This window comes from Podarcis pityusensis (genome assembly GCF_964106645.2).
Source record: "Podarcis pityusensis genome assembly, chromosome: 2".
Classification (NCBI taxonomy): Eukaryota; Metazoa; Chordata; class Lepidosauria; order Squamata; family Lacertidae; genus Podarcis; species Podarcis pityusensis.
In genome coordinates, this window is record NC_138029.1 from 7,490,031 (window position 1) to 7,503,904 (window position 13,874).

At 45.7% G+C, this 13,874-nt stretch overlaps 2 protein-coding genes and 1 pseudogene across 3 annotated transcripts in view; 1 reads left to right on the forward strand and 2 right to left on the reverse strand.

Annotated features, from left to right (window-relative positions):
• The window catches only part of LOC308470975 (retinol dehydrogenase 7-like), a 267,166-nt gene that overhangs the window by 207,627 nt on the left and 45,665 nt on the right, over nucleotides 1-13,874 (forward strand). The window lies entirely within an intron of this gene.
• Nucleotides 1-13,874, reverse strand: part of LOC308471104 (17-beta-hydroxysteroid dehydrogenase type 6-like) — a 78,683-nt pseudogene that overhangs the window by 49,492 nt on the left and 15,317 nt on the right. The gene's annotated exons all lie outside the window — the stretch shown is intronic.
• LOC308471056 (17-beta-hydroxysteroid dehydrogenase type 6-like) lies at nucleotides 29-7,394 on the reverse strand. Its single transcript, XM_080994975.1, has 4 exons — nucleotides 6,919-7,394; nucleotides 4,574-4,832; nucleotides 3,922-4,079; nucleotides 29-3,058 (listed from the first exon to the last, which is right to left on the reverse strand). The coding sequence occupies exons 1-4, from the start codon at nucleotides 7,229-7,231 to the stop codon at nucleotides 2,841-2,843; spliced, it is 948 nt and encodes a 315-aa protein (XP_080851101.1). The 5' UTR covers nucleotides 7,232-7,394; the 3' UTR covers nucleotides 29-2,840.

The window sequence follows — 13,874 nt, forward strand, 5'->3', positions numbered from 1 at the left end:
TAAAGCTAGGAGTGAACAGACCTGTCAGTTTTGGTTTCTCTCTGTCTTTTATTTCTTTAAGTGGGAGGAAGAAAGCTGCTTCCATTCTACTGCAGTTTGGTTTCCACCAGACACATGAATTGCCTCGCTGTCTGCTGTTTAGTACAAGTTACTTAGCTTACATAATGTACATTCATGTCAGTGTAAAGGAATCATCAGATCCAAAAAAGTTATTGATTGCATGGCATTTGCAGACTTGGGGATGCCTCTTCTTTATTCAGTCTAAGAAGCTCCCACCTGGCCCCAGATCTGGAGGGAATAAGGGGCTGGGGGACGCTAGATGGAAAGACCCTGCACAATTCTGGCACTCTCTGAAGCTGTCTCCGGGAGCGATAAGTCTCCATTTCTTAAGCAGCTGGTTAAGGAACAACATTGGGCAGACGCCATGATTTGATTTTATCTAGACTGTATGTCGATATGGCAGCTACCTGCAGTGGAAGGCTCCTGGACTAATTCAGCAGAAGCACCAGTTTGCGAAGAGAGGATGTGAATTTACAGAGGAGAATATTGGACTACAGATTTGGACTATAAAGAAGAAGAGTAAAGACATAAAATCCACACAGAAACATTTTATTTGAACTTAAACTTACTTGCAGAATGAATGCAGAGGCTGTTGAAAATAATGAAGGATTAACAGCAGAATGTTTTAAGGGAATTATTGTAATATTTTAAAATGCAGTAGAACTATGAGATAATTAGGATTCCCTCCGATCTCAAAGCTTGGGAAGTCAGCTAAAAAAAATTAATAATTTATAATTAGGCATAACATTGAGATTTGTTTGATTATTGGGTAATTTGTATAATTTGGAATATATAATTTGGTTTGATGGGAAATTTTTTAATAAATATTATTTAAAAAATAAAGATAAAAGCTCTTCATTGGGAAGGAAGTAGTAGGTCATTTAGGTAATTGGCACAAAATCCATAAGAAGTAGTTATGCCTAGGGCCTCTGAGGAACAGGGTCGCGGAGTGTGAGGAGACAAATGCTGTTTTTCATGGCCACTGCTTGATTGTCTGGAATATGTAGCTTTCATCACATACTTTGAGGCTCCCCAGAGAAATACCCAAAGTACGTATTTTGTCCTGAATTGCTCTATACCAGGCATGGGCAAACTCGGCCCTCCAGATGTTTTGGGACTACAATTCCCATCATCCCTGACCACTGGTCCTGTTAGCTAGGGATGATGGGAGTTGTAGTCCCAAAACATCTGGAGGGCTGCGTTTGCCCATGTCTGCTCTATACCATCTAGATGGATTACGGTCTTCAAGGATAGAGGTTGAAAAGGAATTTGATGTTGTTCTGTAATGTACTTTCAGCCAGGCCTTGGTTATAATGAGCCATGTGTTGGTTTCCATCAGATGTTGACCGGTTTCGGCACCTAAGGTTAGATAACTTATGCATTTAGGGGCACCAAGGATCTTGCAAAGAAAAGTGGCTTGAATTTGTTCGACCCTTTCCCTCTATTCTGACATATGTAGGGATAGAACAAAGATGCCCAATCATTTTTATGGTGGATGGGGAAAGACTTGGTAGGTCAGGCTTCCAGTAGACCTAGTGGACCAGCCTCCACCACATCCCATGTACCTAGAATGCCCCAGATCTTTTCTGTGAAGATGACAGATCCTAATCTTGCTGCACCCCAAGTTTCTTAACTGTGGTCTGCTCATACATCATAAAGGTGTTCATAGGAATGTAACTTGCAAAAATTCAGAAGGATGAGTGTAGGGGATTGGAGGTTATGATGAACCAACCAACCAACCAACCAACCAACCAACCAACCAACCCATACCTTCCGTATTCTCTTAGCTTTCACCTCTCTCCTCCTGCTTTGAGGTAGCCTGCCTAGGTTTTCCCAGAATTCTTATCCTTGAGTACATCAAACACAGTTTTCAGTCCATGTTGGGTCCAGTATTCTGCTCCCCTTCCTTCTAGGTTGTGGGTCAGGGCCTCCAGTCTCACACCCCTAGACAATTTCTTCAGCTGCTTCCTCTCTGGTACATGGGGAATCTCTTCCCTGGACATCTCCTGCCCCATATTCCAACTCAAAATCTTGCCACCAGGCTAGATCTGGGGGCACTTCCTTCAGAATCCCTGGGCCCACCCCACCCTCATGGTGCTCAGAATCCACCCCCTTTTCCTTACTCATGGAGCTAAACAAAGACATATTATTTCCCCAGTGACTCTGGGCGACCCTGGTTGTTGCTGCCAGAACTGAGACAGGGCCCCACACATTTCCAAAAGGGAAGGTAGCCAGTCCTGGAGAAGGAAAACTCTGGTTCTAAACCTCCACTGCCTTGCAGCCAAACTCATTCATGAGAAAGTTATTGGGACACTGAGATTAACCCTGAGGTAATATCATGATCCTGCCTTTAACTCAGTGTACTATGGGGATCGACCAAAGGTATTAATTTGTTTAGTGGAACTATAGGCCAAATGCCACATCAAACCAGTTTTTCAGTGATGCATCTGTGTGGTGTGAGAGAAATGCTTACTGAGTAGGACATTACATTGCAACAGATAAATATTTTAATAGACTTCTACTCTAGAATTCCAATTGTAATGCAATAAAATACATTGTATATATAAAGATATAAAAGTAGAAATAAACTACAATTAAAAATCCCTGAGCACCCTACCATGGTCCAGCAAGACCTTCAGCAATTCTCAAGTGGTCCGTGGGAAGAAAAGTATCAGAACCACTGGTTTAGAACTTCAGAAAAGAGAAACAACGGAACATCGTTAATAGCGCAAAGACTTCCTTGGTTCATTTGGAGAACTGACATGTTTCTTCAGAATATTCTACACGGCTTGTGCTGGTTTGGGCCAAATGCATCTCCACAGGAAGTCAAGAATGGAGGCTGGCAAGTAAGAGAGAGGAACGTATAAGAGTTTGGCATCCCATCCTGGAGAGTAGCGGATGCGAGGGGAGCAGGAGGTCAGGGCATGTTCTATAGAGTCCGTGACCGGTTGAAAGTTGCTGCTGCCGGTGAAGTGGCAGAATTTTAATAATTTGAGACCTGTGTGTGGGATATAGGAAAGAAAAGAAAACTTAGTGATGCAAAAACATGTATGTATTTATTTTGCATTTATTGATTTGATTTCTATGCTGCCCTATACCTCCGCAGGAGATAACCTAAATATTTTGGGTTCTGAAGAGATATGTTAGCTTCTGGATTTCTCTGCCTAGGAGGTCTAAATCTAAGGAGGAGCATTGGGAGCATTTTCTGTTGCTTTAAGACGGAACCTTTTTCAACAGAGGATTAGACATTGTGTTTCAGGCTGTAGGTGGGGCTTGAGAGTTGTATCTAGGTGAGGGTCGCCATACGCCGGGTTCAGGGGCAGGCAACCCAGGATTTGTCTCTGTCTCGGGCAGGGCCGGATTTAGGTTTGATGAGGCCCTAGGCTACTGAAGATATTGGGGCCCTTGTCCAGCTGTCCTTTGTCAACAACAAATTGTCACTGTTTTTTGTGTTGAATATATGCTATATGGTAATTTATGGACCTAACAGGTATCTAAAGCCATTTGCACATAAGAAAATAAATATTTTATTGAAGTATTTTATTTGATTTGTTTTTGTCTTATATTTTGGAAATGTACATCTAGGTTTTTTTCCTTTAATTTTTTTTGGGGGCCCCAAGAGAGTGGGACCCTAAGCCATAGCGTGTTTAGCTATGGATTTGGAAACCAGCAATTTAGCCTGGTGGGTCTCAGGGTCTCTCTCTCTCTCTCTCTCTCTGTGTGTGTGTGTGTGTGTGTTCCACTGCAACAGTGTGACTTATTAGCACATGCTTTAATTGCAGGCTTTGCCGTTATAATAGTTGTGTGCTTTCGCACATTGCAAACCAAACTGAATTCTTCCCCCCGCCCATTTCTACTCACTGCGCTCAAAGTAGCGCTGCCCATAGGCTTCCTTGATGTCAGAAGGGGCTTGGCTCCATTCATTCTTGTAGCTCTCTACCGTCTTTGACTGCATGGGTGTTTTGAAACAACCGGGTTCAATAATGCTGACTCGGACCCCGAAAGGATGCATCTCTCGCCTGAATTGAGGAGGAAAAATCAAGAAACACGTCTTCTTACTGAACCAGAATAATAAGGAAGATCATGATTTGGCTTCCATGGAATAGAACATCTTTCCTTGAAGAAGAAGAAGAAGAAGAAGAAGAAGAAGAAGGAGGAGGAGGAGGAGGAGGAGGAGGGAGAGAGGGAGATGTGGTGAAATGCAGCTTCCTGTCTTCTTCTGTCTTGAGGCACCAGGGCATTGTCTATGACCCGACATCAGGTATATTCAGAGGCAGCCACCAGGAGGTTGGTGCTTACAACTCTTGCTGGTACATTAAATTGTTTCCTCAAGGAAAAGAGCTGACTTAGGTGTGCAAACCCCTGCCGATTACTTGGTAAGTCTCTGGTGCAGTCCACATGTCCCAGCACCTGCTCTTTATTCATTGCTGTCCTCTGCTTGAAACTTAGCTGGAGAAGCAGACATCCCACTAAAGCAAGGAGAAAGAGGAAGATACAGAACTATCATGTTTACCTCAGGATGTCAGAGAAGGCTTCCACGCTGCACTTGGATGCGGTATAGGGTACTCCAAAGCATGCCAATCGTCCCATTATACTGGACATGTTGACCACCCTCCCTCTGGCTTTTCTCACCAGGGGCAGCATGTGTAGCGTCATGTCAATCATCCCAAGAAAGTTGACGCCGATCATCTTTGCAACGCCATCTTTGGTCAGCCACTCATTGGGAGCTGATGGGGCAGCAATGGCTGCATTGTTCACCAAACCCCAGAGCCCTGTGTGAGAAGAAAAAAATCATTCTTATTGTTCCAGGTTCCCACCAGCCTTAATAATTGGATATACACAATTCTTTGGAAATGTGGGTATATCTGATTCTTGTGAGTGCTGTGTGTGTGTGTGTGTGCTATGCACTATATGCCAAGGATGACGCTGTTAAGTCAAGGCACCCATCTTAACTTCTATCCCACACATCTTTTGCTCACTTAGTGCTTAGGATCCCTGCACAGACACTCTTGCAACTTCCGTCATTTCCCTCTGTCAAATGAGCACAGCACTGCAGTGGAGGATAGTATGGAGCCCTGGGCATCAATTTGCACAGCAGCCACCTGATTTCCCTGCATCCTGTCAGAGAATGGAGTCTGCAGTTTGGGCCTACGTTTTGCACAGGTTGGTTAAGAGATTTTATAGGGATTTTGCTAGTGAAAAAGATAAAATTAATAAGACATCATACGTGTGGAATATCGCATGTATGGAACACTGAGAGGGTGTTTATGAGAGGTGATGAGAGGAATAACTAAGAAAGAGGGGTTTGTATCATTAATAAATGATTTATATCATTTATTAACAATAGTACAATAATCTCCCTTCTTGTCTCAGTCTCAGCAGCCACTGTAGGCAGCATTTCTGAAGAAAGGGAACACATATCTCCTCCTTCTGAGTCATTTTCCTGGTGTGGATTGCAGCTCCTCCCAGCTGCTCTTAGGAGGAAAAATTCAGAGTCCAGCATCACCTGCTTGTCAGTTAAAGTTACCAGTTTGTACCATCACTTATGGCTTTTCCTACATGTGCTTTAAAGAGCAGCTTGATCAGTGGACATTATGAGGTGTCAATGTTTCTCTTCACACCACAAGGAGCTTCACCTGCTGATGTCACAGAATAAGCTGCTGTCAAAGGCACAAAGCAAATGTCTTTCAGATCAGTTGGCAACCCTAGAAGCTTCTTATAGAGGTTGAATTAAACTGATTGCATAGTTTTTGTAAAATTTTACTCACTGTTTTCCCTGCTTCATTTGAAGATGAATGACGCCGTGAGCTCTCAAGTTGTTTAAGAAGCTGTTATTCCAAAGTTTTTTGTAGAAAATCAACATGATAGGGTATATTTCACTTTCAGCAATCATTTGGCAATTGATCGGCTTTTTCCAGAGTCCACACCTCCCCCCCGGGCCCTGGGGGGGGGGGCTGCCAAATGTCAGCTTCACCTTCACTTTCACCTTTTATAATAATAATCCATGCAAACAAATGCACTGTTTTTTGTGAAACATTTCCCATATTGTAGTCCCAAAAAATTTTCCCCCACTCTCTCAGAAGGAAGTTTTTCCTTCTGCACCACAGCTAATGGACACCATTTTCTCAACTCCTTTATCTTTTGCTAAGTCAAATTAGAACTTCAAACGAGGGCTGCACAGCCAGATAACTAATTACAATTGGAAATCTGCCTGTATTCCGTTTAATGTTTGTTCTTTCTTGGTGAAGTTTGGCATAGAAGACTAGATGTAGATATATAGGAGGAAAAATAACCACGCACCTCACATTAATGAAAACACAACGATAGAGTCCTTTTCAAAACCGTGACATCCAAATTTTGGTTCGTTTAGCAGATCTTTTTTATCTTCTTTCCAGAACATGCCTGTTTCTTAGTCCAAATTTTCATAATTTTGAGAACACAGGGACCCCCAGCTCATGAGACTGTTTCTGGAAGGTTCCCAGTTTTTGCCGTGGTCATCACCCTGCACCCCTGCCCCCACATCTTGTTGTGGAGGGCAGATAATGGATGATCTGAGGGTCGCACAGCCTCCCCTACCCGGGGGGAGGGTCAGCAGGGCTAATTACCTTCATATTAACCCTGAATTACTGGCAAGACTGAGGGTTCGATCTCTTGGGAGGCAGCCATATCTCACGGCTGGAAACCAGAAGCCTGGATTAATTGTTTCTAATAACTTTTTTGAATAGTACTTGTTCATTTGATATATTGGGAGTCACTTTGGCCACATTTTGTGGGAAAGTGGAGTAAAGATAAGCAGATGATGATACAGATAATCCCTGGCCTGATCCAGAGCATGGAAACAACAGAACAAAAAGCTACCTTTGTTCCCCACTTGTTCTTTCACCCACTCCGTCGCTGCCGCCACGCTCTCTGTACTGGAGACATCCAGAATGGTGGTTTTCAAGCGCTCTGAGGTGACCTTGTCCAGCTGCTCTGCCCCTTTCCGCGTGAGACAGGCTGCCAGCACCCGCAGGCCCCGGGCATCCAGCTGCCTGGCAAGTAGGTTTCCAAAGCCAGAGTCACACCCCGTGATGAAGACATATTTCTCCATCAGGTTCTCCACTGTCTGTCTCTCCTGGTACCACTGGCGAAGGAAGTAAAGCCCCAGCAGGGCAGCCAGGTAGAGCCACATGGCTGAAACCTGCAGGGAAGAAGCTTGCAAGAGTGAGGGCACACAGGCACCTAGCAAGCCTTGGAGAAACCAAATCCCAACCCCTGCTCCACCATGAAGCTCACTGCTCTATTTAGCCTCCCTCGCAGTGCTACTGAGGGGAAGGAGAAATGAAGCAATGAGCTGCTTGGAGCAGAGGCAAACTAAAACAAGTATAAACAATAGCTCTAGCTAGCTGCTTATTCACTGAATAACCAAATGAAGAGGAACAGTATGATCCTATAAATATCTAGACATAAGCAACACTAAGCTCAGATATTGTGCAAGCCCAGCATCAGCATCCAACAGGTCATACGCCTTATTTTGCCATCACTGCATCACATATTGCACTTGCTCAAGGTCCAATCCCCAATTTGATTTGTTTGTTAATTTTATTTTTTGAGTTTTCAGTTTTATAAAAGATATGAAATGTAGTACATCTTCAGAATAAAAACATAATTTGACTTCCCTCCTCCCCTTCTGTTTCATCTTCTGGTTTCACTTTTATTTCTGCATTTCCCCTATAAAGGTTAAGGGACCCCTGACTGTTAGGTCCAGTCGTGACCGACTCTGGAGTTGCGGCGGTCATCTCGCTTTGTTGGCCGAGGGAGCCGGCGTACAGCTTCCAGGTCATGTGGCCAGCATGACTAAGCTGCTTCTGATGAACCAGAGCAGCACACGGAAACGCTGTTTACCTTCCCGCCGGAGCGGTACCTATTTATCTACTTGCACTTTTTGGTGTGCTTTCGAATTGCTAGGTTGGCAGGAGCTGTGACCGAGCAACGGGAGCTCGCCCCGTTGCGGGGATTCGAACCGCCGACCTTCTGATTGGCAAGTCCTAGGCTCTGTGGTTTAACCCACAGCGCCACCCACGTCCCCCCCCAAAAAGTATTAGAAACAACTAAAATCAATAAGGCAATGAATGGGGAAGGAATTCCATGGGGTGACCTTAATTCAACCTCTGTCAAGAGCTGCTAGGATTGCCAAATAACCTGAAAGATTATTGTTTTGTGCCTTTGACAGCAGCTTGTTCTGTGAAGTCACACAGTGAAACTTCATTTTGTATGAAGATAAATGTTCCTGTCTGATAATGTCCACTGATCAACCTGTTTCTAAAAGCACAGATACAAGATATCATAATCAGTGTTGCAAGATTTTAATTTTAACTGACAAGCAGCTGCAGGACCTCAAACTGATTAGCCAGCATTTGCAGTGTAGGAGAAGCCTCTGGAGTCATTTGGCTGATCTACATTGAATTTTTCCTCCTAATAGCAGCTGGGAAAGGAGGCATTTTAGATGGGGGAAAATACTTGGGAGAAGAAGGGACCAGAGGAGTTATATTGCAATATCTTTTAAGATGCTTCCCATTTAAATGTGTTTGGGGAGCCCAGAGCAGAGAATATGGAAGGTATAACCTTCTGGATCAGGCCAATGTCTCTTCTCAGCCACCATTCAGTTACCAGCAGATGACTTCTCAAAAGCAGCAATCAAGTGCACTCTCCCTTCCTGTGCTTTCCAGCATTCGGTATTTGGAAGATTTTTGCTTCCAGTATAGAGGCAGAGCATAGACATTTTGGTTGTCCAATCCACTTTTAAAACCATCCAAGTGGGTGGGCATCCCTATCTCCTGAACCTTCCAACATTCAACTTCATTGGATGTCCATGTGTTCTAGTGTTGGAGAATGAGAAGCAGTGTGGTGCAGTGGTTAGAGTTTCAGACTAGGACCTGGGAGACCTGGGTTCAAATCTCCACTTGGCATACTGCTCATTGGGTGAGGTCCCAGCACTGATCTTTGGAGAACTCCAGTTTCTACATCTCCCCATCTAGATATTCCATTCATTCCTATACTCTGTGTTCTGCTTCTTAACCAGTTTCATGACTGCTCAGCTTATTCAGGAGTCGGCAGTCTAAGTACACTAGGTCAACTGGATCAGTTTTTATCTAACAGATCTACTTTGGATAAGCCTTCATGCTCTTTGCTAAATTTCATGTAAAGGCCTCCCAAAATGGCCCCCAGAGGTCATTGGTTGGCCTTACTTTTAAAACTGTGTGAATCCCTGGGGAAATATTGGATCTCCAGCAATACTAAGATCAAATGCAAGAGCAGGGCGTTTGGTTTTTTGAAAGAGTGATGTGAATAGAAGCTTTAGGACTCCCATGCTTTCAATTACAGCTTTCCCCTTAACAAATATTGCCCATTTTATCGCTTCCTGTTGATAGTAGTTGGGGAAATTATGATGAACCACCCATTCAACTTTTTTAAAAAAATCATTTTTATTGGTTGCGTGGCGATTTCCCGCCTCCCTCCGAAGAAATGAAGACACAGGACACAAGAATTCAGGTTAATGGGTCAAATTAGGCCACAACTTTATTCATTACAGGAATTGAGCGGTATTGGCCTTAGGCATTGGTCCTAACTAATAACCGGTGAAAGACGGAAGGGTTAATCACCAGTGGGGGGAGTCCTGCTGAGGCACATCAACTAGGACCTCCCCCCGGTGTCACCACGTGGGGGCGTGCCATGGGCCCACACCTCCATAGGCTTAGGACAAGGCCACGCCCTTTACTGGACTACCCTTGTTTTGGGGAAGGTGTGGCGCTCCTTCTCCCCTTCATTTGCATAACAATAGGATTGTACCCCCACCAATGCCTAAGCGCCACTCGAGCCCAAGCTCGCCGCCAATACCCTCAAACCTGTAACCAATCCCTAATCCCTGATGTAATGTCTCTCAACCAAACATCATTTCCCGCATCAGAAAGATGTACGCCATCATCTCTGTAGAGGCCCACCTGGATCTCGGGATGGTCAATGACCCGTCCCCCCAGCGCCGCCACTCTACGTGCCACAGTACATTGCAAGATCTTTCGGGCTCTATTCACCGCAGCGGGAGAGCGACAATCTCTCCACGTGCTAATGCCGGGGTAAGAGGTGAGTAGTTCCTCAAAGTCTCCAAAAATATTCCATTGCAAATCGATGGCTTTGCGGTACGCTATATCATTTTTCCCAAGCTGAATTACTAAGGCATCTGGGGGGCCCTCAATCACCACTCTGTTCATAACAATCGGCATGAACTTGGCCCATCGCATCCCTCTCCTAGCCATCCAGGTGACATCAATGTTTGGCGGTAAACTGAGCCTAGGCCAGGAGCCCAACATAGCAGCCCGTTTAGCAGCCCAATGCACGATACTGTGGCCCACGATCCATATCCGAATTCTCGTGTCTCCTGAAAGGTAAATGAAATAACAAGGCAAGATCAGTCACTGGCTCTTTCTAGCATATGTTTTGTAAGCATCTGATTTCCATCGCCCCGTGTCCTTAATTCTTTCTGCTGAAAGGCCCATATGTACGGCAGTAGTAGCTGCCCCAATCCTGAAGGAATGAGCTGCGAATTCTGCCGCGTTGAGGCTGCAGGCCACTATCGCCATCCGCATTACCCAAGTAAACTGGTGCCTAGTCAGGGGAGAACCATCGTTGTGGATTAATAACGGCCCGGGCAACCTGGGTCTCAGATATAGGAAGCGCCTGGTATCTTTTACCGGGCAAGGCCCTGCTTTCTTCGTTGAAAGTAATCTAATTAGTGCCCCTTTCCCTTGCTGGTCGGTCTTAGAACTGCGGACTTGTACGATCAGGTCTGAGCACGAGAGGGTCAAGTCCTGCAACAATATACCCCGTTGTGTATTTTCTGGGCCTCCTTCGCATACCACCTCACCTATCCGGAGCGCTCCAAAAAATGCAATGGAATATGCTGCTGAGAATAGCCGCGCTTCAAATTTTGACCAGCATATGGCTCTCAATTTTCTGTGAATTTGGCTAAGGATGTCAAATGTAATAGGCTTCCTTTTATTCTTGCTGGGGGCTCCTGCCTGCGCCAACCTTCGAGCACTTTGCGCACTACAAAGTCTGCACATGGTTCTGTGGAATAGGCCACTTTGGAAAAGAAGGATATAGCGGCTGACTGAATATTCAAGGTTTTTGATGCCCTCCCTAAGTTTTTTAGGTGTAATAAGTATTTTAGGACCTCCCGTTTTGAAGGGGAGGATGTGGTATTCAAGTTGCCTGCTCTGTTACGGAAATTTAGGAAGTCCACCCATGCCTTAGTGTATGTTCTCCGAGTGGATGGCGCTAATGCTGCCAATACTCCCTCCATTATCTCGAGTTCCCAAGGCTCCAAAGATGCTTTGGGAAAGGCAGCGGCGATTGTTCCACCTCTGGCGCTAACGAGCGGAAGCGATCCATCTGGATACGAGACAGAGCATCCACAATGTCATTGTTAACGCCTGTCACAAACTTAGCAGAAAAATAGATGTTACGTTTAAGACATAGCAGGACAAAGGAGCTTAGGAGGCTTCCCACCCTCAGGGAGCGTGAGGATTGCGTTGAAAGGACCGCTATGACTGCCTAGTTGTCGGTCCAAAAGCACACCCTGTGGTTATAAAATACCTGCCCCCATAAGTGAACTGCCACAACGATGGGAAAGAATTCTAAGAAAGTAAGGTCCCGCCACTCAGATGGCCAGCGTTGGGTGCACCACTGACCCTTGAAGTTAACCCCAAAACCTAATGATCCTGCCGCGTCGGACTGCACCTGAAAATCTGCGTGAAGCAGCAAGTTGTCTTGCCATAGTGATATTCCATTGCAATTATCAAGAAAATGAAGCCATACCTCCAGGTCAGACTTGACCGCCCTGGAAAGGCGCACCCTGTGTTGCGGAGCACGCAGGCCCGCTGACAGTCTAGGTAGATGGGTACAAAAGGAGCGCCCTGGAGATACCACCTGGTAGGCAAAATTCAAGTGACCTAGCAGGGACTGAATTTGTCTGAGGGTAACTTTTCTCAATGGCAAAAGCTGCCGAATCAATTCCCTAAGGGTGTCTAATTTTTCTTTTGGCAACCTGGAGGACTGCGCAACCGTGTCTAGTTCAATGCCTAAGTACACTATTTTCGTAACGGGGCCCTCTGTTTTGTCTGCCGCCAAAGGGACTCCGAGTTCCTCAGCTAAAGAGATAAATGACGCCAGTAAACTGGTGCACTGGGGTTCTGTAGCTGCAACGAGAATAAAGTCGTTGAGGTAAAGCGAGACCCCGATGGAACCTGTTTTAAATCAAAGTGCCCATTCCAGGAACGTACTAAAAGCTTCGAAGGCTGCACAGGCCACCGAACAGCCCATGGGCATAGCTTTGTCGACAAAATAAGACCCTTCAAATCTAAAGCCTAACCAGCGAAAATTGTCGGGGTGCACAGGGAGGAGACAGAAGGCCGATTCAATATCACATTTTGCTAGGAGCGCCCCCTTTCCAAATTTACGGATCATCTTAACCGCTTGATCAAATGACACATATTTCACTGTGTAAAGCTCTTGGGGTATGGAGTCATTGACGGAACCTCCCCTTGGATATGAGAGATTATGGATCATACGGAACTCCCCAGGGGCTTTCTTGGGAACTATGCCCAGGGGGGAAATGTGTAGGCCTTCAATAGGAGGCTGATTGAAGGGACCGGCCACCCTCTCCGCTGCAATTTCCTTTTGAATTTTCTTTCTGGCTATGTCAGGCATTTCCCGCACTGATTTTTGGTTGGGAGGATCGCCCGGGTTGGGTGGGAAGGAGACCAGAATTCTAAAACCTGTGGAGAACCCTTCCCAGAGATATGCCGCTGCTGTTTTATTGGGGTATGATTCTAATAGGGCTTTTAACGGGTGTAATTTGATAGGTGAGAACGCTAGGTCGAGGGCGACATTATTGGCGGTTCCCTGCATTTCCCTGTGGGTGTCTGGAGGTACCCCTGGGGCCTTGGTGAGAGTACCCCCTGCCGCCCCGAAAGGGCTGCCTTCCTTTAATGCAGGCAGAGCCCGGGTGACTACCGAGGCACCTTTTGCATTCGTGGGCATACTTACAAGCCGGTCAGGAACAGACCCCCCTGTTGAAGTCCCAGCATTGTCGACGCCGCTTAGGCTCCACCTTTCCCTTTTTAGGAGAATCCTGAGATTTCTTTTCAACATATGGACCTACATGATCCATCCAATAGTTCTGGTCCGTCAGTTCCCAGCGAGCGGATGGCAGAAGTGACGCATTTCTACGAAAATCCTTGTCATAAGATAAGGCAGCATTCTCCCCTGCTATTGTGAAGGCCCGTCTCACGTGTGCCATGTGTGCTATTAGATGCATAGCCCGCTTGTGATAAGCCACGGAAACTACACCCATAAAGACTTGGTAACCATCTAACCAATTATCGAAAGTGTGTTCCGCCGGGGGGGGGGGGTCCTATATCTCCGTTTCCCATAATTACGTTTTTTCTCCCCTTTACCAGTCATCTTAGTCGGGGGGGGGGGGAGGAGAGTGAATATGTCAATGTAATCCCCGTTGAGTATTTTAGTCCTCTTCTTCTTAGATAAATGATTGCCTAGTATAAAATCAGTGGACACATTGGTGGATGGTTTTACATCTTCCACCAATGCCCCCCTCTTTCCATTCCAGAGACCCGTTAAAGGACTTGCGGTGGGAATTAGCCCTCCTTTCATGCACCCACAAAGGGAGCCCAGAAATATCCCCGCCCTGGCCCCAGTAATCCTCCATGGGAGCGTCGCTATCCGAATCTGAAGAGGAGGTACCTGACTCATCCTCGGAG

Coding starts and splice junctions, on each gene's coding strand:
- LOC308471056 (XM_080994975.1), bottom strand. CDS start 7,231: ATGTGGCTCTACCTGGCTGCCCTGCTGGGGCTTTACTTCCTTCGCCAG. Junction 4,833..6,918: donor AGAACAAGTGGGGAACAAAG/GTAGCTTTTTGT, acceptor CTTCTCACACAG/GGCTCTGGGGTTTGGTGAAC. Junction 3,059..3,921: donor GCAGCGCTACTTTGAGCGCA/GTGAGTAGAAAT, acceptor TCCCACACACAG/GTCTCAAATTATTAAAATTC.